We start from the raw sequence: 21567 nt of genomic DNA on the forward strand, positions 1-21567 counted from the left end.
ATCACTGAGACCAAGTATGCTGACTTAAGAATAAATCAAGATTTTAAGATCTTAAGATAATTTACTTTATCTGTGTTCATATCCAGTTGATACATACATGATGAAAAATAATATAACTTGACAACAGATCCAACCTTTTTCAATTATTGTACTGTATGCCTCTGTTTTTCCCAGGAACATATTGTACATAGCACTTCTCATAATATCGCTCTCAAACACCCACTTACTTGAACTGGGCTTAAAGAGAGCAGACTTGATGAAATTGAAAAGTTATACGTTTAAGTGAATAAACACATTGGATAGGACATGTGCAATATATCACAACTTTACAAATGATTTGTTTTTCTTTTGCTAATCGGTTCTATGTACTTCCTGCTATAACATTTAAGGTTTTGAGGAGTTTACATTATACAGTACATACACAACTACTGACATTCAATTAAAGATTAAAATGCCTTTTCCTAATTTTGAGTCATGCAGGTTTTCACACTACTCACACCTTGTACTAAATTGATTAAGCAAGTCATGATGCACAAACTAATATATTTATTTTAAAAAACATGGCACAACGAATCAAGACAATATCACTCCGAGCCATATACCCAAAATAATACTTTATAATAATAATAATAATAATAATAATAATAATAATAATAATAATAATAATGATAATAATGATAATAATAATAAGTCATAGTAAGAAGAATAAGGCTTTGATTCGGAGTTGGCTGGCTCAAGTTACATGCATAGGTTCTCCACATAAGACTACATACAGGGAAACTTATCCAGACTTTATCAGATATCTGTTGCAGTGGGATACAATGGACAACTTTAGCACATCACAAGGAAAAATCAGTCAAGGAACCTTCTTTATTGCTATTTATGAATCCAGTCCTACACACTGCTTATGGTTCCATGTAATACAGTACATAATGCTGTCAGTTTAGACTTGTAAGGTTCTTCGCTGCAACAGAAATAACATTCTCAGCAAAGCTGGTGAATCACCTTCAGCATGTTTCTATAAATACTCCTGTACTTGCTTAAACTCACACTGTTGAATCGTTTATACCACAAAACAAATAATTGCACTTGATGATGATGATTATGATCATGACTTGAAACATCACTTTTTTAAAATAGACCTGATCCACCCATTTAATCTACACATCCAAATAATTTACACTGAGAGGAAGAACTTAGAACTAAGTTGTAAGTTTGAATGAAAACCCTCAGCTGCCTGACTGTTAAGTCTGAGCTGTGAACATAAACACGGAGATTATTGTTAATTTTCTTTTTTGAAACCCCGTTAACTCAACCCTGAATGTGAGCCTAGGACTCAATGAGCAAGACTATTCAGCCTTACAGACAACATGAGGCACAGTGACCCTTGGAAAGGTTACATCAGAACAAAAAGGTTTTTGTTTCTTTTTTTAACTCGGGACATATTTTTTGGTCTGCCCAGGAAATGGAAATTCCGGCGCACGGTTGAAATGTCCTGTTAAGAAGATCGCCACCGTACCGATGATAAAGAGAGAGAGGGCAGCCCAGAAACAAACCTTGTCGATCATCTTCCCAATCAGTACCCAGCTTTCAATTTCCTGTATTTAGAAATAAATTGAAAATAAGAACTAAGATAACATAGCCTAAAAATGTATAGATAGGAAAACATGTAATTAATATAATACATATAATATAATAAAATATTGAAATTGTGTACATGTTCATGTTCACTAGGCAGATGAAGTTTAAAGTAGCACTCACAGATCCAATGTTATTCTGCTGTCTCGTACTCTCAGCAATGAAGTTGCAGGCATCCACACATTGCTTGATCTCTGGTGCAGCTTGGGACAGACTCTTATACAAGTTGGCTGTGCTGCTGATATCCATATTATCCACTAGGGGGGAGGAGACACTGACAGTCACACAACAGACACAAGCATCTTTGATTGTGATGAAGCAAAAACAACAAGGTGTTAAATGCCATACAATATGGATGTAAAACACACTAAGTGTCCAATATAAGGGATAAATGTGCTACAAACTACACAGAAAACAACATTTGTAACATGCTATTTATACAAAAAAACATTGATGCGTTCAGAAATCAGACTGGGACTTAATTACGGGTCAGATTTTAGAGCTGTGTCATAGCTTTTAAAAATAGATGTCTTACCAATTGATCGTGTGAGACCATGCCTTTCTCTTTGTTTGTCAAACATCATCTCACTGCGAGGTTGTTTCAGTACATATTCCTCTGCTCTCTGCATGAGGCCAAAGGAGCTGCGGCGCCGCTCCCTCACTCCGTTGACCTCTGTCGTCACCTCACTGTCATCCACCAGTGGGGACATGCCCAGGAAGCGAGGTACCAATTCCAGGAACAACTGCAGGGGAGGCAGACAAGATTACAGAAGTTAGTTCACATACATGAACTCTTGAATAGACATTTGACTCAACGTCATAGGATGTACTTACATGTTTGATAGTGTGGGACATGGTGTGAGTGCTGGGGCTGCGCAGGGAGAAGTTCAGCACCACAATTTGATTTGTAGCAATGAGGGTAGTGACGGACATAACGAAGATCAGGTACCTGAGGAAGATAAAGAGAAGATCTGTGTTGGAGACTCAAACTCTATGGATTAAAGAAAGAAAATGCCCAGTAGAGGTCAGTAGAGAACACACACTGACTCACTTGCCAATGAGAGGCACAGAGAGAGATGTCTCAGGGATCTTCTGAGCAATAAGGAAGAGGAAGACAGTCTGAGCCAGCAAGACAGAGATGGACACAGTCAACTTTTGTCCCCCGGCTGTGAAGGAGACAACAGAGACACATCAAATAAAAAATAAAAAATCATAACAGCTTTGGGACCCAATACTTTCAGTACATTCTATGTGCTCAGGCACTTAATATGCAGCAAATAATGTATATTTAAAGAGGCTTTTTATATACAGTAGTTAAAAGTGCATAACAGGCTGCTACAGTTAGGTAGTTAAAAGTTCAGGTCCTTTTTATTATGGCCAGTGTAAGACTAATTGGAATTAATATTTTTTTGGTTTTGTGTCCAAGGTACAAAGCATTATTAGATTTGGTATTTTTAACATTCACGTAATATTGCCCTATTTGAAACAATAATAATCTAATAATAGCTGTCTATGTCTATGCCGTCAATGTCTTTACGGACCTTGTGCAGGTAGGAAGTAGGCCAGCACTACCAGCGAGGAGATGAGGGAGCAGGGCAGGATGATGTTGATGACATAGAAGAGGGGCTTCCTTTGGATGACCAGATTGAACAAGATCTCCTGATACTCTAGGTCATCTGGAGAATACCGTGTGTTTATTATCTTCCTGGCCGGACGGTGGACTATAGCCCACTCGCCATTCTCTGAGGGATGAAAAACACAATAAGCTGGAGAGGAATTGTGTGTTTTGAATAGTGGAGTATCAAATGGGGATTTACTGTACCTGTGAAAGCCTCGGGGTCGATGTTCACCCACTCAATAGTGGTTACGTCATCAATATTCAACATGAGGTCCACTTCATTGGCACTGTACGTCTGGGATCTAAGGGCCGTGGCAGTGAGGATAGAATACAAAATAGATTAGTTTTACCTGGATGTAACACCAGTTCTATGAGCATGTGCGAAGCCCGCTAAATAAAAATAAAAACTAAATAATAAATCAGCAATCACATATGGTATATTTGAATGATATAATTGTACCACACCTGAATGCTAGCGTGCAGTTTTGATAATCAAATGGGAAGTAGGTGATCTCAATGGCACAAGTACTGCGATAGATGGCAGGAGGCAGCCAGTACATGCTACCACTGCTTCCGATCAACACATTGGCATAGTAAGCCACATCAAACTGGCCATCAATGCTGCAGAGATTGAGGATACAGACCAGAAACAGTTGACATCACACTAGACCATGTACAGTATGATGACACTGCGGGTAGGGAAAAAATTTTCACTCCTCTTTGTTTCCACCTTACTTGTTCTCAAGGACAATGTCAGGAAGCCAAACAGTGTTGCATGGGACACGAATAGTTTCGATGCCATAATATAGAGATTCGTTCCAGGCAAGGCGATAATCACTCCATTGCTGTTGATGACATTTGAGAGAAAGGTCACCAGTGACATTAAAAACTAGACTCAACTGAGGGCTGAATAAGTGAGAAGGATCGAGTCTGGTAGGCAAAATAAACCGTACTCCCAATAGTCTTGCCAGGATTTATACAAAACACAAGTATGAATAGAGGGAAAACTCACAATCTCAATCCACACATTGGTTGTAAGAGTCTCCTCCTTTTCGTTCTGTGGAAAGGAGGAGAAGTGAAGAAGCAGTATGAGTATTTGAGCTGTTGGTGTTGATCATGCACTGCTAAGTTACTTGACCAAACAGCCATTTTTGTTCTCATGTCTAAAACTCTGGCCAAACCAATGATTGTCCTAATGGTGAACTACTTTCTTAGAATTGTGTATACCTCACCAGGGAGATAAGGTTAGTGAGGGTCAGCATGATCTTAATATCCAACTTGTCTTCAGGATGAACCGCCGGGCGAATATTCTTGTTGTAGCCTCTGAACAAGTCGCCGATCAACTTGGACTCCTCATTACAATGCACTGCATGGAAACATTTTTGGAGAAATGGAGTGAGTTTATGTGCATATTCGTTAGAATTATGTCTGATTAACATTTCATGACAGGAGAAACATCTGAAATAGTATTCAGTCCAAAAGGCGGGTAATCTAAGTTTAGGTCACACTGACACAAACATACTGACACACTATGATCATAAATATTGTCATTGGCTTTTATTCCTGTCCATAGCTTATTGAATTGACTCTTGACATAATTATAGAACAATGCTCATTGACATCCAGTAGAAAATGCAGTGTTGATGCAAAATAAGTTGTTTTTGTTTGTACTTAAAAGAACATATACTGTATGTTTAAAGATGTTAAATACCACGTGTCTCTCCCCAGATAAGAGCAACTGTAACAACACATAATGGGCAGAAAGAGTTTTTGAGATGAGTTGACATCATGTGATTAACTGAAAATCAACCTTTACCTAAAAAAGAAAATCATAATTTTACAGTAAATAACAAATCAAATTGTTACAATATTTTAAGTTTTTTATGATTAAATACAAATGCATGTCAAATGATGAAGTTTTCTATAATCATGGTCTATTTTGTTTAGTCATTTTAAGGTAAATCACATAAATTCTACATATCTATGTGTGCGTTTACATTAAGAATCCTGTAAGAATGTGCACAGCTCTCTATGTACACTGTAATATAAACTGCCTAATACATGCCCATTTTATCTAGAACACCTGAACCTTTTACCTTCTCAAGACATTTTCAGTCTTAAAATTTATATTTTGTGTTGTCGTCTACATGTACATACCTATTTGATCAAATGTTGTGTAATTTCCAATGCATTTCTGAACTTTTAAACAGGTAAAATGACCTGAATGTTTTGCTGTGTGGGTGCACATGTGTTGAGAGAAACACCCCCCTCAGTACAGAGAGATAAGCCAGAGTAGAGTCCAGAGACTAGTAACCATGCTCAAAGCCGCACTAAATGGCAATGGTACCATCACTCTGTACTCCTCTATAATTCAGAATAAACTTCAAGAGAGACTAAGAGAGGCATAGGTTATTTCCAACACATTGCCTCTTCCCTCCCAGCTGTCACTAGCCATAGCTCAGATTACACAGCAGCTGTGAAACTCTAAACTAGGACTTTAAGTCACACTCGAGTCACTTGCAATAATCATCAAAAACAGTGACAGTAACTACAAAGCAGTAAAGATGTCGCCCCCTGTGATCGATTCAGTCTCGGTATGCCTGGTCCAATTATGCACAAATGTGTCACATAGTTTTGAGCTGTAATCATAACTCTCCCATGGGACAATCTGTGTAGTAGGCATTGTAATGACAGTGGTGAGATGTCTCACTTACCAAGGGCTTGGGTTGTAATTACTCAAATATTGTTAAATATTACACTTGAGACTCCTTGGGTATGACATTCAAAAGTTATATAATATTACAATAGAATAGTAGTCAATGATTTTTGTATCCATCTACAAAAATAAGATATTAATGGATAACACGCTGTAATCATGGACGGCTGAGAAGACACATTTCCAAAGCAATGCGGACGTATATTTTGAAATACAATATTTATTTTGTTTAAATTCTTGTAAGTACAGTAAACATTAAGCAGTATATCTCTATAGCAGGGCTGCCCAAAGCAGGCCCGATGGCAGAAGTTAATATATGTATATATAATATAAATAGCTGTTTATGCTGTTTTGTTTGTGAGGTGAAATGCTCTTTATATGAGGGATATTTAATAATTAATTATGCTAGCACCATTTTGCATTTTTAAAATACAATAGGTGTTTGCTTTTCGCCCGAGGCCCACCATTAAGTTTGAGTTTTGGCCCTCCAAGGGAAAAAGTTTGGATACCCCTGCTCTATAGTGACAGAGACAGAAACCTATTGACTTTTAAAATGTGCAATCCATGTAAGTTGTACTTCTACAAACAGTACAGCCAGCCAACTTAATGGATCAGTTCAATTATCATGTGGATACAAAGTACGATTAATGTTTGTCGTTGCATGCTTTGACCTGGTCCTGCTGCTGCTCAGAGAGAGACAGGCAGGCTGCATAACAGGTCAGAACGACATGGCCACAAAAGGTAAATGTTTGACTGGGGTAAAGGCAAGCTAAGCTCACCCCAGTTGACTGTGTGCCATTGTCTAATGCCCAATCCTATTCATGCGACCATTTTGAACGTGAGAAGCAAAGGGATCTAAATTTGATCTAGCAAGAGGGAAAAAAGAGTTTGGTCCATCTTCCAGTAAGCATCCCATCTAGGACTTATCCTTAATCAGTGTCAGTACAGGACGGTCAGCACACTCCCAGATTGGAGAAAGAGACAGGCATTACGGCACGGAAGCAAAGTCAAGTACTGTTGTGGATAGGGGCAGCAGCAAAACATATTTTAGCCACTGTAGACTGTGCCCCCCTCCGTGTTTTGCTATGTAAAATGACTAATTACTCTAAACATGTCAACTGATTTTATTTTTATTTTTTATGTTGGCTTTTCTTTTAGGCTACTGACCCCATCCACAGCAGTGCATTGCTTAGCTCCGGTGCTCTAACACCTGTCTGCTTCTCCAAACAGGGGCTTGTCGATCGTTATCTACTGTAGGTAATACACTGAAGTACCTCACACTACTTTAAAACATTCGAACTATCCCTGCTCTAAGTATATGGAGATCAAATGGCTGACAACAGCTTCAACTCAAGTTTATCTCAAGTTTTCCATCGGACAGTGATAATGTTAAGTAATATAAGATAATGATAAGATAGGTAAGTTGCTATGACACTGTGTTTATGTGTAAGGGTGTTGAGGACAGAGTCCACATTGTTACTTCTGCCAGTCTTATTTCCAGCATCCTAATGTATGCTCTGTCAGAGAAGGTGAGCAGTGTGGGGACACCAATCCAACAGCACTTTTCCCAAAAGTGATATTCAAGAAATGTGGTATTCAAATTGTCAGACCAATAATACGAAGTGTCTACATTTCTGGATGAATCTTGTCCACACTGGCACCTTGTCACTGAGAAAAAGTGTTAACTACTCGAGTGACCTCTGCCAAGGAGATGGGACTCCAGGAGGATTTGTCTGCAGCTGTTGAGAGCTCGTCATACCTTTTCCCTCCTGAGTGGCCTAATGTATTTGCAGAATCATGTGTTTTTAAACTTCCATCACATCTGGGCTTTTACTTCTGCCTCCACTGCAGCTGTAGCCTTACTTAGCTTCACACACTCCAGTACGGCTGTTCTCATGACAAAGCACAGTCAACCTTCTGCATTACTTGATGCCAAATAACTTAACTGTTGTGCCCATCTGATAAATTGCCTTGACTATATTCAAAGTAATACTTAATCATGGGACAGGTTACTAAACAGAGGATCCCTGTGGACATCAGTATTGATGGTTATACATGAAAATGCATTTACTGTATACGAGCAAAGACAAAACCCAAACATGCTTTATATACAATTTGCCTTGTATGCCACATTTTATACAAGTCTGTATATAAAGTGTATGGTCTTGTGTCCACAAATACCAAACTTAGAAAAAAATAAGTTTATATCCACTCTACAGCAGTATGGAAGATACTACTGTAAGGATGCTTGCAGATATGCTATCAACAGAAGGAAAACAAATGGTTAAAATATACACAAATTCAATAATCTATTACAGTATTTGAGTAGAAGTTTTAACAAGTTTTCAGGAGGTCTAAAGTATGGAAAGTTCTTTCTAGCATGCCAATCATTGTATCATTGTAGTGAGACTTTTAGAGCTGGTTGTCCTCTGAACACTGATGGATGATTATTTTGATAGATAAGAAGGCAGCCAAGCCAGTCGATGAGGAAGTGCCAAAAGTTTGCCACTGCGTCACTTACCCTGAACCATTAAAGTCCCGAGAATAGTTACACTTCCAAAAAATATCCAAAACCTGCGCGCTGCCATCATGTTCCAAGACCACTCCGCTACACGGCACTGCACTATATTTAAATATTAAGTTTGAGGGAGGACGAGTGAGAGTAAAGACGGAGAGGAAGAGCCCTAAATCCCCCCACAAAACGCCCTAACTGTTGACCACCCCGGCTGTCGCTATCCAGGGCTCAGATTACACAGCAGCTGGTTAGCACTAAACCAAGACTTCAAGTCACACTGCGGTCACCTACAATAATCATCAACATGATCATTAGACGACAACTATCTGTGGTGATGCCAGGTACATACATTAAAACATTTATTTGACAAAAATCATTCAAAAAGCTGTTTATCTCCTGTATGATACATCTTCAATATCCCTGTAAATAAGTCTATAAATTGTTATAGATAATATTCACTTTTATATTTGTCATATTGTTGGATTACTGATTACTGTTTCTTTTGATTGGAAAATCACCAATGGCACATTGTAAAAATTATGCTGACTTGCATATATTTTTTATTGTTTACCTTACACTTTGTAAAGAACGGACACAATAAAACACCATACGGAAAACTAAGAAACAAGATGAAAGATAACAACCACCGCAAAACAAAATCAGAAGAACAATACTACATTCCTGTATTTGTGTGTAACTTGTGTCTTAAACGAATATGTAGCTCTGTGTGTGTGCGTGTCAGACAGACTAAAGAAAACAACAACAAAAAAACAGGAAGATACTAATACATACACCCTTGGGTGCAGGAAGGCGTGCAGGCCTGCTCTCCCCCTGCTATGTGTCCAGGGTATTAATACATTCAGCAGAGCCTTGCCACTTCAACAGGACTCCGGTAGTGACAGAGTGTCTGCAGACCACAGTGTGGCGGCGTTAGAGGGCTGGAGGCAGACAATGCTCATAAAACTCATAAAACCATGGGGACAAAGACTTGGATCTGCATTAACATGAGTTATGTCACTTTTTTTTATTTCCAACAGAAGTGGATCATGCTGCAAAAGGTAACTTTAAAAAGTACAAACCAGACAATCAGAACGTTTTACTCATTTTAAATCCAGGGACTAACTTTGTTCTTATAGTTAGTACTGCAAGTCATATAAGTAGTGTCACTCTGCGGCGACAAGGGCAACAGACTGATTTTCAGAGTGTGCCATATGAGTTGCACAGTATGTGATGTACTTCTAAATATACAGTTAGGGAAACAGAGATGAGCTTCTTTAAGGTAACTAGAGCCTTCAGAAGGCAGATTATGTGTCTAAGTTCAGAGCTCAGAGACAGACGAAGGGCTGGAGCAGAGCAAAATAATATGCATTTTAGATTCAGCCAAATATGGGTGAATTAAAACATCAAATCAAATCAAATTTATTTGTATAGCCCAATATCACAAATTATACATTTGTCTCAGTGTGCTTTACAGACTGTACAGGTTACGACACCCTCTGTCCTTAGACCCTCGCATCGCACAAGGAAAAACTAAAAACTAAAAGAAACCCCATAATTAAAGGGGGAAAAATGGAAGAAACCTCAGAGAGAGCAACTGAGGAGGGATCCCTCTCCCAGGACGGACAGACGTGCAATAGATGTCGTATGTACAGGATAAACAACATAGTACAAATACAACATTTGACAGAAAATGATGTTGTGTTGAAAAAGAGAAAGTTTGGATGAATCTAGAAAAATGTCAAAAAGGCTTCCCGGTGTCCAGCAGGACCAGGGCAGCAGGCGCAGCCACGATTCATGATCCTGACCTAAACTTTATCAGTGGCAACCTGCCACATGAGACACAGAAACTCCAGGGATGATGCCCCGGATGATGAGTTAGTAACATACATTTACATAAATGCATACAGATAGAGAGGGAGGAGAAGAGAGAGGGAGGTGTCCCCCGGCAGTCTAAGCCTATAGCAGCATAACTAGGGGCTGATCCAAGGCAAACCTGAGCCAGCCCTAACTATAAGCTTTATCAAAAAGGAAAGTCTTTAGCCTGCTCTTAAATGTGGAGAGGGTGTCTGCCTCCCGAACACAAACTGGAAGCTGGTTCCACTGGAGAGGAGCTTGATGGCTGAAGGCTCTTGCTCCCATTGTACTCTTAGAGACTCTAGAAACTACAAGTAACCCTGCAGTCTGGGAGCGCAATGCTCTAGTTGGTTTATAAGGTACTATGAGATCTTTAAGATATGCTGGAGCCTGACCATTAATTGCTTTGTAAGTCAGGAGAAGGATTTTGAATTCTATTCTGTATTTTATCGGGAGCCAGTGCAGAGCAGCTAATACAGGAGTAATATGATCCCGTTTCCTTGTTCTTGTCAATACACGTGCCGCTGCATTTTGGATCTGAAGAGTCTTAAGCAACCTTTTGGGATAACCTGATAACAATGAGTTGCAGTAATCCAGCCTTGAAGTAACAAATGCATGGACTAGTTTTTCTGCATCATTTTGAGACAGAATGTGTCTTATTTTTGCAATGTTACGTAGATGAAAGAAGGCAGTCTTTGAGATTTGTTTTAAGTGGGAGTTAAAAGACAGATCCTGATCAAAGATGACGCCAAGATTCCTTACAGTGGTGCTGGAGGCCAAATTAATGCCATCCAGAGCTTCTATGTCATTAGAAAATGCGTTTCGGAGGTGTTTAGGGCCAAGTATAATAACTTCAGTTTTGTCTGTGTTTAACATCAAGAAGTTGCTAGACATCCAAGTTTTTATGTCCTTAAGGCATGCTTGAAGTTTAGCCAATTGATTGGTTTCGTCTGGTTTAATTGATAGATATAATTGGGTATCATCCACATAACAATGAAAGTTTATAGAGTGGTTCCTTATAATATTGCCTAAAGGAAGCATATATAAGGTGAATAGAATCGGTCCAAGTACAGAACCCTGCGGAACTCCAAGACTGACTTTGGCTGTCATGGAGGATTTATCGTTAACAAGTACAAATTGAGATCGCTCAGATAAATAGGACTTGAACCAGCTTAGTGCGGTTCCTTTTATGCCAACCCAATGTTCCAGTCTCTGTAGTAGAATGTCATGATCAACAGTGTCGAAAGCAGCACTGAGGTCTAACAAGACAAGAACAGACAAGTCCTTTGTCTGACGCCATTAGAAGGTCATTGGTAACTTTCACCAGTGCCGTCTCTGTGCTATGATGAACTCTAAATCCAGATTGAAAAACCTCAAATAAACTATTATTATGTAAAAAATCACACAACTGTTTTGCAACTGCTTTCTCAAGGATCTTAGCGAGAAAGGGAAGATTAGATATCAGCCTATAGTTGGCTAAAATCTCTGGATCAAGACTAGGCTTTTTAAGAAGTGGTTTTATTACAGCTACTTTAAAGGATTGTGGTATGTAGCCAGATAATAGAGACAGGTTGATCATATTTAATAACGAGGTGTTAATTAAGGGTAAAACTTCTTGAGACAGTTTAGTTGGAATCGGGTCTAAAAGACAGGTTGATGGCTTAGACGATGAGATTGTTGAAGTTAGTTGGTTAAGGTTGATTGGAGTAAAACAGTCTAGATATATTTCATGAGTTATTGATATTTTTAAAATTGGTTGAAGTTAAGTCAATACCAATTGAGGGCAGGAGGAGATCCATTTAGTCTCTAATAATTATAATTTTATCGTTAAAGAAGCTCATGAAGTTGTCACTACTGAGAGATATAGGAATAGAAGGCTCTGTAGAGCTGTGGCTCTCTGTCAGCCTGGCTACAGTGCTGAAAAGAAACCTGGGGTTGTTCTTATTTTCTTCTATTAAGGAAGAGTAATAAGCTGCTCTGGCATTACGGAGAGCCTTCTTATACGTTTTAAGATGATCTAACCAGACTAAACGAGATTCAGAGGGGCAAAAGTATTTTTAGGACATTTTAAAAGAAATGAACCTTCTAGCATGTTCACTTTGGACTAAGTGTTTCCCCACTACAAGCATAGTACTACACAACTCCTCACAGTGATGGCAACAATTCAAACTTTCCAAACATTTCATACACTTCAAACCATTAAACAAAAACAGTGGCAATGTTGTAAAATTACTTTTGTAATTATTTAGAACAGTCTGTATTTTTACATTTGTATTTATAATGTACAGCCTTTATCGCTTATTTTAAATTTTCTATCTATCTATCTATCTATCTATCTATCTATCTATCTATCTATCTATCTATCTATCTATCTATCTATCTATCTATCTATCTATCTATCTATCTATCTATCTATCTATCTATCTATCTATCTATCTATCTATCTATCTATCTATCTATCTATCTATCTATCTATCTATCTATCTAGGTGAAATCCAGCTTTTGCTTTTAGCTTCTTCTCTACAGCAAGAATGTTTCTTTCAACTAACCGAGGGCAAAATGTCAGACAGGCGTGTGAAACTGTTTTTATAACAAGTTCTATAAATAAAGCCACATCCAGTGAAGCAGGGGGTTCAAACCATTGTAGGGTTAATGCAGTTGGACCAAGAGCTGTATTTGAATATGCAATGACAACATTTTTTTAAATCACTAGTGCCTGTTAGAAATAACAGTAAACTCCTATCAGTAAATGTCTTAAAATGTATCATTCACTATCACGAAGTAAACCTCTGTTATGAAATGTACATAAAACTTTTAAAGCTTGTTGCAGATAGTTTGAAACTTCAGGGTTGTACTTCAGCCCACAAACCACTAGGGGTCACACCCACACAAATCCACTATGATCATGCTTTTTACCAGCTGCGACAGCGACGCTGGTGTTGTTTTAACCTTGCGAGTCTTCATAGCAAAATGTGCTCCTGGAGACACGGACTGCAGCGGGAACTACCACAGAAGTGGTTTTGAGTAATTTTCCAGGTGCCACCGCAATAGCGTCACAACCATGCAAAATGCGGTCCCGAAACTTGTGTTGTAGTGTTTGGAAGCCAATTTTCATAGTGGCCAAACTGTGGAATTACTACTTCTGGGTCCGTCATGTGATGCCGTTTAAAGGAAATGCTAGTGTGCTTGCTCTATGAGCCCTAAAGATGCAGAAGGTCCGGATAAATGTATACCTGGCAAGTAAATGTTTTTGGCTTCATACGCCAGTGGTCAACTTCCCTTTGAAAGAATGAACGTGGGCCCCGCCTCCAACGCTGTATGCAGCTCTTGTTATAGGTAGTGTGCAAACACATTACAAAACTGTGTGACGTATGTGTGCGATGCCATTTTGGTTGAAAAACAAATCAACAATGGCGTCTAAAGCGAACAACAATACAACTCCGACTTCTTCAAAGTATTTTGACTCTCTGGTGTCCTCTGCAAAGGTGCTCGTCCATGCCCGTGTAAATCACTCTCAAAGAGCTCGAGATACACTGCTCAAGCCGTGGTTTGTGAGTGAGAAGAGCGGCGATGTTATCCTCGCACACTGTGATTGTATGGCTGGATTAAGCGAAGCATGTTCTCACATTGGTGCTTTGCTTTTCGCAAGTGAAGTAGTCTCAAGAATAAGCAAAACAAAAACATGCACAGAAGAAAAGAGCAAATGGCTGCCATCACATGTAAAGAAAGTGCCTTATTTACCAGTCAGCGATATGGAGAAGTAAGGTCTGACAGTGTTCGGGTATATCATAAGCACAAATGTTTAACGTAAACATTGAAAGCATAGCTTTAGCATGAGCTCTTACTAGATATAAAGTGGACGCCACACACACGGGTGAATTGTGCTTTTCCTTTTGTTAAATCCTTACTATTTGGTTGCTAAACCAGCGTACGGCGTTCGGTAGACAGCAATTCATCCCTCTTTTGTGGATCGTTGTTTTTGATGATTGTAGGAAATCTAAAGAACCGTTTCTCTGGGTCACGAGTAGCGTTATGACCACAATTATACACTGCGCACAAGATTGGCATTTTCTTTCAATCTTAGACGTTTAAATACAAAGAAAATTACGAAGCGTTGCAGCAACTCACACGTGAACGAGCGCAGTCTTGGTTGTGTATATCATCCAACATGGTTGACTTACGGGTTGGGACGTAAGCGTGACGTCACATGAACACGATCTATACGTCCAAGGTAGGATGTAGCGAAGGCCCCTGGCCCAGTCTGGTGTCGTGGTGTGCTCCCATCACATCACGTCTCTTGTTTTTTTCTCTATTTGCTTTTAAAGGTCTACATACAATCATCCATCTCTGGAGATGTCGACTCTACTTAAATGTAAACACATTTAAAAACAAATTAACTTTTGTTGAAGCTTGGGAAGATATGGTGGAAACTCCAGTGTGTTTTTTATCTGACAGTGACACAATACCTCTTTACTTCCTGTTCTACTGAACCCCCCTCCCCATATATAAACATGCTCACACAGTGTGAAGACATACCATGTGCTTTAGTCTACTAATACTGTGCATTTGTATATGCATTTTATATATTTAATTTTTGTATCACTCACTCTGTCAAGCGTCTTTGAGTTTCTTAAAAAGCGCTATACAAATCTAATCTATTATTATTATTATTATTATTATTATTATTATTATTATTATTATTATTATTAATAATAATATTTTTTGTGCATTATGTCAAGAACGGATAGCTGAATGCTTTTTTTTATTACCACAGACAAACATAGATTTTTGAAGGACTATATTTATTTCATGATGCACATTTAACATTTAATCTGATTTTACCAGTCGTGTGGAGTCACATGTTTTCACGGGAATTCACAGTCTCCCCTTGTCAATTGTTGCCTATTTCAGATGGGATCATTCATTGGTTGTACAGAGTAAAAGCCCCATGACCAGCTCCTCTCAGCCAAGTAATTAATGCCCCTGCTTTCACTTATTTTCCCGCTCCTCCACTGCAAAATACCAAAATACCATTGTTAAGTCCCTCTTCACAAGCGCACATGTGGTTCGGCTTGAGTGTGGAGTTCAATGTCTGTTCACCTCCCCCCACCGCAATCCCACATATAGCAACCAATCAGTGGGTTTCCCATGATTATCACTATCGGAGGTGATAATCATGGGAACACCCTTTACACGATACATCATTTCTGCTGTTTTATCACCATGTCTCAGACTTTAGACTTCAATATTCGTTTACAATCTATGAATAACTAGCAAGCCAACATTATATATTATAGAATATGAATCACAAGGGAAAGGACATGTTTGTTCCCACTATGTTTGGTAGAACTGCAGATGTCTTTGTCATATCTAGAATTAGATTAGCATGAATGGACATAATTGTTCCTTTTGCCGTTTCAGCTAGGATAAGCATGGTTAGACTTTGTGACAAACATTGAATTGGTATCACATCGCTCCAAAAGCAGATTGTGGGACAACACAATCTACTTGAATTAATCAATACAGAGGTTTACTCTGGGTTGCAATAAAGATAAATATAAAGAGTGGAGAAAAATACATGTGTATACATTGAGAGAGTGTCCTGATGTGCTTCATGTTATGCTCTCATTTCAGCCGACATGTTTTCATGTGGTGTGTGTGAATGAGTTAGAGAGAGAGAGAGAGAGAGAGAGAGAGAGAGAGAGAGAGAGAGAGAGAGAGAGAGAGAGAGAGAGAGAGAGAGAGCATGGTAGTGGGAGGAGAGGAGAGGAGAGGAGAGGGAGCAAGTGTTTCCTCGAACTGACCTGGAATATAACGCATATATAGAAGATGAATCTGGTGGAAGGGGGTTACTGGCGGATAAGCTGTGTTGGCTCTGTATTATCAGCTAGTGGCTGCACATTCGTCTGATCTCTGGACCCTCATATTGAGCAACACAAGAAGAGGCAGACGGCTTTAAAATCAGTCAGGAAAGACAAAAAGAAAGAGTAATAACAGGCTGAGCTGTAACAGTGCGACGGGGAAACAGCTGTTGTCAGATAGAGTTAAACATTGACAGGGGCTCTGTGAGGTATAGTGGTTGAGAGAACTTTTTATCTAAATGTTTTGGGGAGGAGTATGAAAGATTTGAGAGGGCGAGGGGGGGGGGTCAGAGAAAGGGGTCCGGCAGGGAGTAATTGTGGTGACAGCCGGTGCAAGGGGACAAGGATTCATGTGAGAACCAGAGGAATTAAAATATAGGGACAAAGAAGGAACAGAGAGGAATTGGCAAACCCAAAACTGGACTTCAGTATGGGTGTTAAGAGCAAGGCTGCTGCTGCTATCGTAGTCCTGCTGCTGTTCCTCGGATCCCTGTGGCTCCGTGAGTATTTCTGTGTGTGCGAGTGTGTTTGGTTTCTATGTTGTGCTATTAATCTAAACAATCCCTCCCTTGTTTGAAAAGCATACGCTCCATATCAGGAATGTGTCACATGGTGTGGGGGCTTCTGGAGAATGAAGCATGGTGGTCACGCCACTTTTTTGCTCACTCTTTATGCTCAAATATCATTTTAACAACATCACAGAAGTATTTCTCTAAATGATTTGACATGTTATTGGAGTGTGAGATCACACAGTGAATGCTATTTTTTTATATGAGCTATTTTCAATCATCTGAGATAAACTATTGCCTAAATATAGACTTTGATGGTGTTTTGTAGACTCTTGGGACATAATGACATCTAAAATCTATCCAATGCAAAACATCCTAAACTCTTTGTAAGTTATTGTAGGAATGTTAGTCTATTTGTATGCAAAAACATTAACTGTATTTTTGCTTGGATTAAAATTATAATATGACAATATAATGTACAGTTTATAAGAAGAAGAAAAAAGTATACAAACATTTTAACTGTTCCTTCCAAAAAGAAAAAGTCTATAAATATATATATATATATATATATATATATATATATATATATATATATATATATATATATAATCTGGTAAGTAGTATAACAATGTTAAAACTGAGACCATGTGATATTTTTCTCGAGCTTGGATTAAATTCAAAGATTTGTGAAACATGTGTGCAAACTGAGCTGAAGGGAAAGTTCAGTTAGAAGCATGAACAGCCAACTCTGCATCCTCATAGTAACTCAGTTAGGACACACATTAGATACAACTCTTATTTTGTAGAGGCAAAAATCTCTGTTGACTTTTTGGCAACATCTACAGTAGGTCACGGTCAAGTCAGAAATACATTTTTGTTAAACGGCTGTGTTTGGTGTTTGGTAGCTCAAGTGAGGCTAACTAGCCGAGCTGTCTGACAGGAAGCTGTCATTCAGGAGAGTCTTCCAGGGTCAGTTTGTGTTGTAAGGTGGTCGTATACATCAAACCCTTTGTGTGTGGCCTGACCTGCAGAGGCCTCTGAGGGAGAGACATTAAACTGACTTCACTCAGGAATATACCAGTTGAATTGAACAAGGCTTGCTTGGAAATGACACATTTGTCACAAATTAAAGGCCCTGATTTGTAAAAGGTCTTTTAAATAATAGCCCAGTTATTTTGATTAGTGCCACTTATCTTGATATAGGCCTATAGTATAATAATAATAATAATAATAATAATAATAATAATAATAATAATAATAATAATAATAATAATAATAATAATAATAATAATAATGTGTGTGTGTGTGAACCATTATTCACAAAAGGGGAAATTGAAACAGCCAATGCCCTGAATTCACATTCAAATTAAATAACAACAATTAATTAACAAACAAGTTTGCCAAGAATGAAGGATATACAACTACAACAACAGCGATAAAAAGGTAGAAATGTCAAATAAATAACAACCATGTATGTGAATTAACCAAAGCTGGAACACTGTACAACAACCATATATGCTTGTCTTTGTGCTATATACTGTATAGTTTGGGCTACATTTGAACTAGAATGAATCAGGAATGTAAAAAAAGCCTTTTCATGTTACCAACATAACAGTTCGACCATATGACAGGGATGTTATTAATGAGACATGACAAAACTCTACTGTATACTCCCATCTAATTTAAAGCGGTTATAATCAATATTTTTTATAGTCAAATGACAATTTGACAAAATGGGGTCATTGCTAGAGAGAATAACTAGCTGCGTCTGCAGCACTTCGGCTTTATGGAGCTTTTTCAGCTTATTGTTTTCTCACTGTCCAAACGCAACTTTACTGTTTCTGTTCCCTCTCACCGCTCTCATAACGTGCTTTTCAATCGTAGCAGGAAGCTGTGTTCCCTGAAAAAGCTCTAAAGACCCCACTGTACGAGAGACAGACAAAATGAGCAACTAGCTACACAGTGATGTTTACGTTAGCTGCAAAAGAGCCAGATATTTCACTCAGAAATTGGTGGACTCCAAAAACAGCTAAAAGAGAGTAAATATTAGACTTACATTCACACGCGGGCAGAAACATGACTCATGTTGATGTTGTTGTTGTTGTTGTTGTTGTTGTTGTTGTTGTTGTTGTTGTTGTTGCTGCTGCTCTTCCTCTTCTTCGTCTTCTACTTCCACTTCTTCTTTGTGTTTAGTTTTTTACTTTTGAAGGTGCATACCGCCACCTACTGAATCTGCAATTCTTGCACTGAAACGGCTAGATGTGTAAATAAGCAACCTTTTGCTAACAAGTCTGCCATATGAACTCTGCCAACAAACACTAACTGTGGGATATTCCCTTGTTTCTCTTTACAATGTCTCACTGCAGAGGGAGGTTTGGATTACCACTGGGATTCGTGTTTAAAAGGTTATAATCAAGGGAACACGGTAAGAGCACACGCAGATTATAAAGCCGTCCCTAATTTATTACATTTCCTCCATAAGGTTGAGTTTGTGAAGCAAATGGCTAATTTGAATGTGTTGAATCACTTCCGCTCTCTCTCTCTTTCTTTGTCCCCCGTCAATCGCCCCTCCACACTCACACACCTCCCATCCCCCACTGTCAGCTTCACCAGCTGTACAACAGCAGTGGGGCCGATGGGGCTGAGGGCCCACTGGTCATCGAGGGGTGCCCTGGTCAGACCTTCCAGGTGTCGCTGCTGCTCTCCCACCTGCTGGCTGCACCTGCATTCACCTCCGACGTGCTGCTGCAGCCGTATCTGTCCAGCTGGGATGAACTAGTGAAGTAAAGACATCAGATAAAGCACGAGAGAGTCATTTACAGCCACTAAATAATGAAGTATTATATGGTTTATGGCATAATCTGGACTCTGAAGATGATTCATCCTGATCTGTGTTACTCCTCCAGGTTTATGGAAGCTCTGGGCCCGATGGTGGGGCTGATATCTAATGAGATAGAAAGCAAGACGTCTATAATCCGCCAACTGGCCCTGTTGGCGGAAGGGAACCCTGAAGCAGAGCTGGGCCCAGATATACACTCAATAAACAGTGAGAGCACAGAGGCTGGGACTAATGAGGAGGCCTCAGAGCACACTAGTGCTTACCACTCTGTGCGCTCCATGATCTGGGTGGAGCTGGACCGAGGCTTGGTGGACTTCCACCACCAGACGGACTCTGGATGCCGGACTCTTCTGCGTCTGCATCGTGCTCTGCTCTGGCTGAAGCTTTTCCTGGAAAAGCTGGCTGAGACACCGGTGGCCGGTCGGCTAAGGAGCCCCTCTGAGCTTTGTCGCGAGGCCTACCAGAACACCCTTGCCAACCACCACACCTGGTTCGTACGTAGGGCCGCCGAGTTGGCATTCATCGCCATGCCAGAGAGGACTTTCTTCTTCAGGCTGGTTTGCGTGCAGAACCAGGAGGAGATGAGCACATTGCTGAAAAGAGTGGTTCAGACCATTGGAGAGGTTTATGACAGGACGCAGAAAGCTCTGGATGAAAATGGCATGCTGGACTTGCCATAGAAAAGTTGGCTATGAGACTTGAACATATTTTGCACTGTCTTCATGGTATCCTGGGCATCACTGAAACATCTAGCTACAAACGTGGTGTAAACTTGAATGGACTTTTTACACGTGTCATATTTTCCTCCCAACCAAAGTGTTGCGTCAACAATCAACGATACTGAAAGTTAGTTTGCTTTTGGTCCATGGACATTCCTTATCAAATTTTATGAGATCATGTTTCGACATCTCACCTTATAAGCATTTTTTAAGGAAGCTGATGATGCATTTAGGCTGACTGTGAATTATTTGAGCAGGTACACACAATAACATGAACACAACACCTGAATCAAACCATTGCAACTGCCCTGTTATAAATGCAGCATTTGTTAAGTTATAATGTTCTTGAGACTGTCACAGGGGAGGTGATACGATTTGTGTTTTTTTGCCAATCCACCAATCCACCCCTATATGATTTATTTTTCAAGACTGGCTAGGTCTAGATAATTTATAGCTCTTAAATCTGGGACCAATCTATCCTGATTAAAGAGGTATTACACAAAAAATCATGACAATAAGGTGCTCCACAGCAACTGTGGCATGAGTGTGAAGAATACATTTCTCTGTTTTATGTTGTAAATGTTTGTATTGTGTTCAGGATGATTAAATGTCTTAAATTAAAAAAATAAAAATAAAAAGAGAGAACAAGGTTGGCTATCCTCTGTCTGGTCCAGTTATGTGATAACTTTGACATTTAAATGCTACTGAACTGTGTAATGTTTTCCTTCATCCAGCAGAGGTTCCAGCGCTCTTCTACAGAATAATCTCCATGTTTCTAGCACCATGTTGGACACAATCTGCTCTTTGTGGCACTGTAGCAGAAAAGGACAAGTCTTTGAGACCAAATACAAACGCTTTTCCCCTCACAATACCACTTTATTTTGTAAGAAAATACTAGATGTTATGGCTTAATTATTTCTTATACAAAGAATATCAAAGGTTTTCAGATTATTCAGGATTATAATATATAGAATTTGAGTGTTACCTAGAGAGTAGTGTGTAAGTAGCGTAGTCACCGACGCTACTCTTGATCGGACTATTTTAGACCCACAAATTCCTCTAATGCCACGTAATCCTGGCTATCTCCCTGTTCCTGGACTGTGCTCTCTCTTTCTGAGGAGGAGACAGTGAAGAAAGGAGAGCTAATGATAGAGCCTGAAGCCACCAACAGGAGACAAGTGAAGGTCAGTGAGCGGAAGTACACTTCGAGACTCTGAACATCTATTGAACTAGAATCCCACCAAGACTTCGATCTGTGAACTTTGACCTGTGATGTGTGTAGGAGGATGACATGTTGC

At 39.3% G+C, this 21567-nt stretch overlaps 2 protein-coding genes across 6 annotated transcripts; one reads left to right on the forward strand and one right to left on the reverse strand.

The window, feature by feature from the left end:
* Positions 1 to 79: 79 nt before the first annotated feature.
* Positions 80 to 18900, reverse strand: chrne (cholinergic receptor, nicotinic, epsilon). Of its 4 annotated transcripts, none has more exons than XM_029448587.1 (12): positions 18768 to 18900; positions 4489 to 4622; positions 4269 to 4313; positions 3992 to 4101; positions 3722 to 3877; positions 3461 to 3558; positions 3180 to 3380; positions 2690 to 2804; positions 2473 to 2587; positions 2174 to 2381; positions 1762 to 1895; positions 80 to 1598 (listed from the first exon to the last, which is right to left on the reverse strand). In XM_029448587.1, exons 1-12 carry the CDS (start codon positions 18787 to 18789, stop codon positions 1431 to 1433), a joined length of 1506 nt encoding a protein of 501 aa, XP_029304447.1. In that variant the 5' UTR covers positions 18790 to 18900; the 3' UTR covers positions 80 to 1430. The 4 variants fall into 4 exon arrangements, with proteins under 4 accessions (XP_029304447.1, XP_029304446.1, XP_029304448.1 ...); XM_029448586.1 differs by lacking the exon at positions 18768 to 18900 and adding an exon at positions 8494 to 8702; XM_029448588.1 differs by lacking the exon at positions 18768 to 18900 and adding an exon at positions 14470 to 14606 and having other exon boundaries at positions 81 to 1598.
* On the forward strand, positions 8689 to 20894 carry gltpd2b (glycolipid transfer protein domain containing 2b). 2 transcript variants are annotated; one of them, XM_029448599.1, is made up of 4 exons: positions 8689 to 8828; positions 19078 to 19136; positions 19316 to 19494; positions 19618 to 20894. In XM_029448599.1, the coding sequence occupies exons 1-4, from the start codon at positions 8792 to 8794 to the stop codon at positions 20228 to 20230; spliced, it is 888 nt and encodes a 295-aa protein (XP_029304459.1). In that variant the 5' UTR covers positions 8689 to 8791; the 3' UTR covers positions 20231 to 20894. The 2 variants fall into 2 exon arrangements, with proteins under 2 accessions (XP_029304459.1, XP_029304458.1); XM_029448598.1 differs by lacking the exon at positions 8689 to 8828 and adding an exon at positions 16183 to 16702.
* Positions 20895 to 21567: the final 673 nt, after the last annotated feature.

This window comes from Cottoperca gobio, chromosome 14 (genome assembly GCF_900634415.1).
Source record: "Cottoperca gobio chromosome 14, fCotGob3.1, whole genome shotgun sequence".
NCBI classification, from domain to species: Eukaryota; Metazoa; Chordata; class Actinopteri; order Perciformes; family Bovichtidae; genus Cottoperca; species Cottoperca gobio.

Excerpts from the sequence above, each read along its gene's own strand:
- chrne (XM_029448586.1), bottom strand. The coding sequence starts at position 8,563 with ATGATGGCAGCGCGCAGGTTTTGGATATTTTTTGGAAGTGTAACTATT. Across the intron at positions 4,314-4,488 it reads TCACTAACCTTATCTCCCTG|AACGAAAAGGAGGAGACTCT; the intron begins GTGAGGTATACA and ends TCCTTTCCACAG. Across the intron at positions 3,381-3,460 it reads CGACCCCGAGGCTTTCACAG|AGAATGGCGAGTGGGCTATA; the intron begins GTACAGTAAATC and ends TTCATCCCTCAG.
- gltpd2b (XM_029448598.1), top strand. The coding sequence starts at position 16,633 with ATGGGTGTTAAGAGCAAGGCTGCTGCTGCTATCGTAGTCCTGCTGCTG. Across the intron at positions 19,137-19,315 it reads GTTATAATCAAGGGAACACG|CTTCACCAGCTGTACAACAG; the intron begins GTAAGAGCACAC and ends CCCCACTGTCAG. Across the intron at positions 19,495-19,617 it reads AGCTGGGATGAACTAGTGAA|GTTTATGGAAGCTCTGGGCC; the intron begins GTAAAGACATCA and ends TTACTCCTCCAG.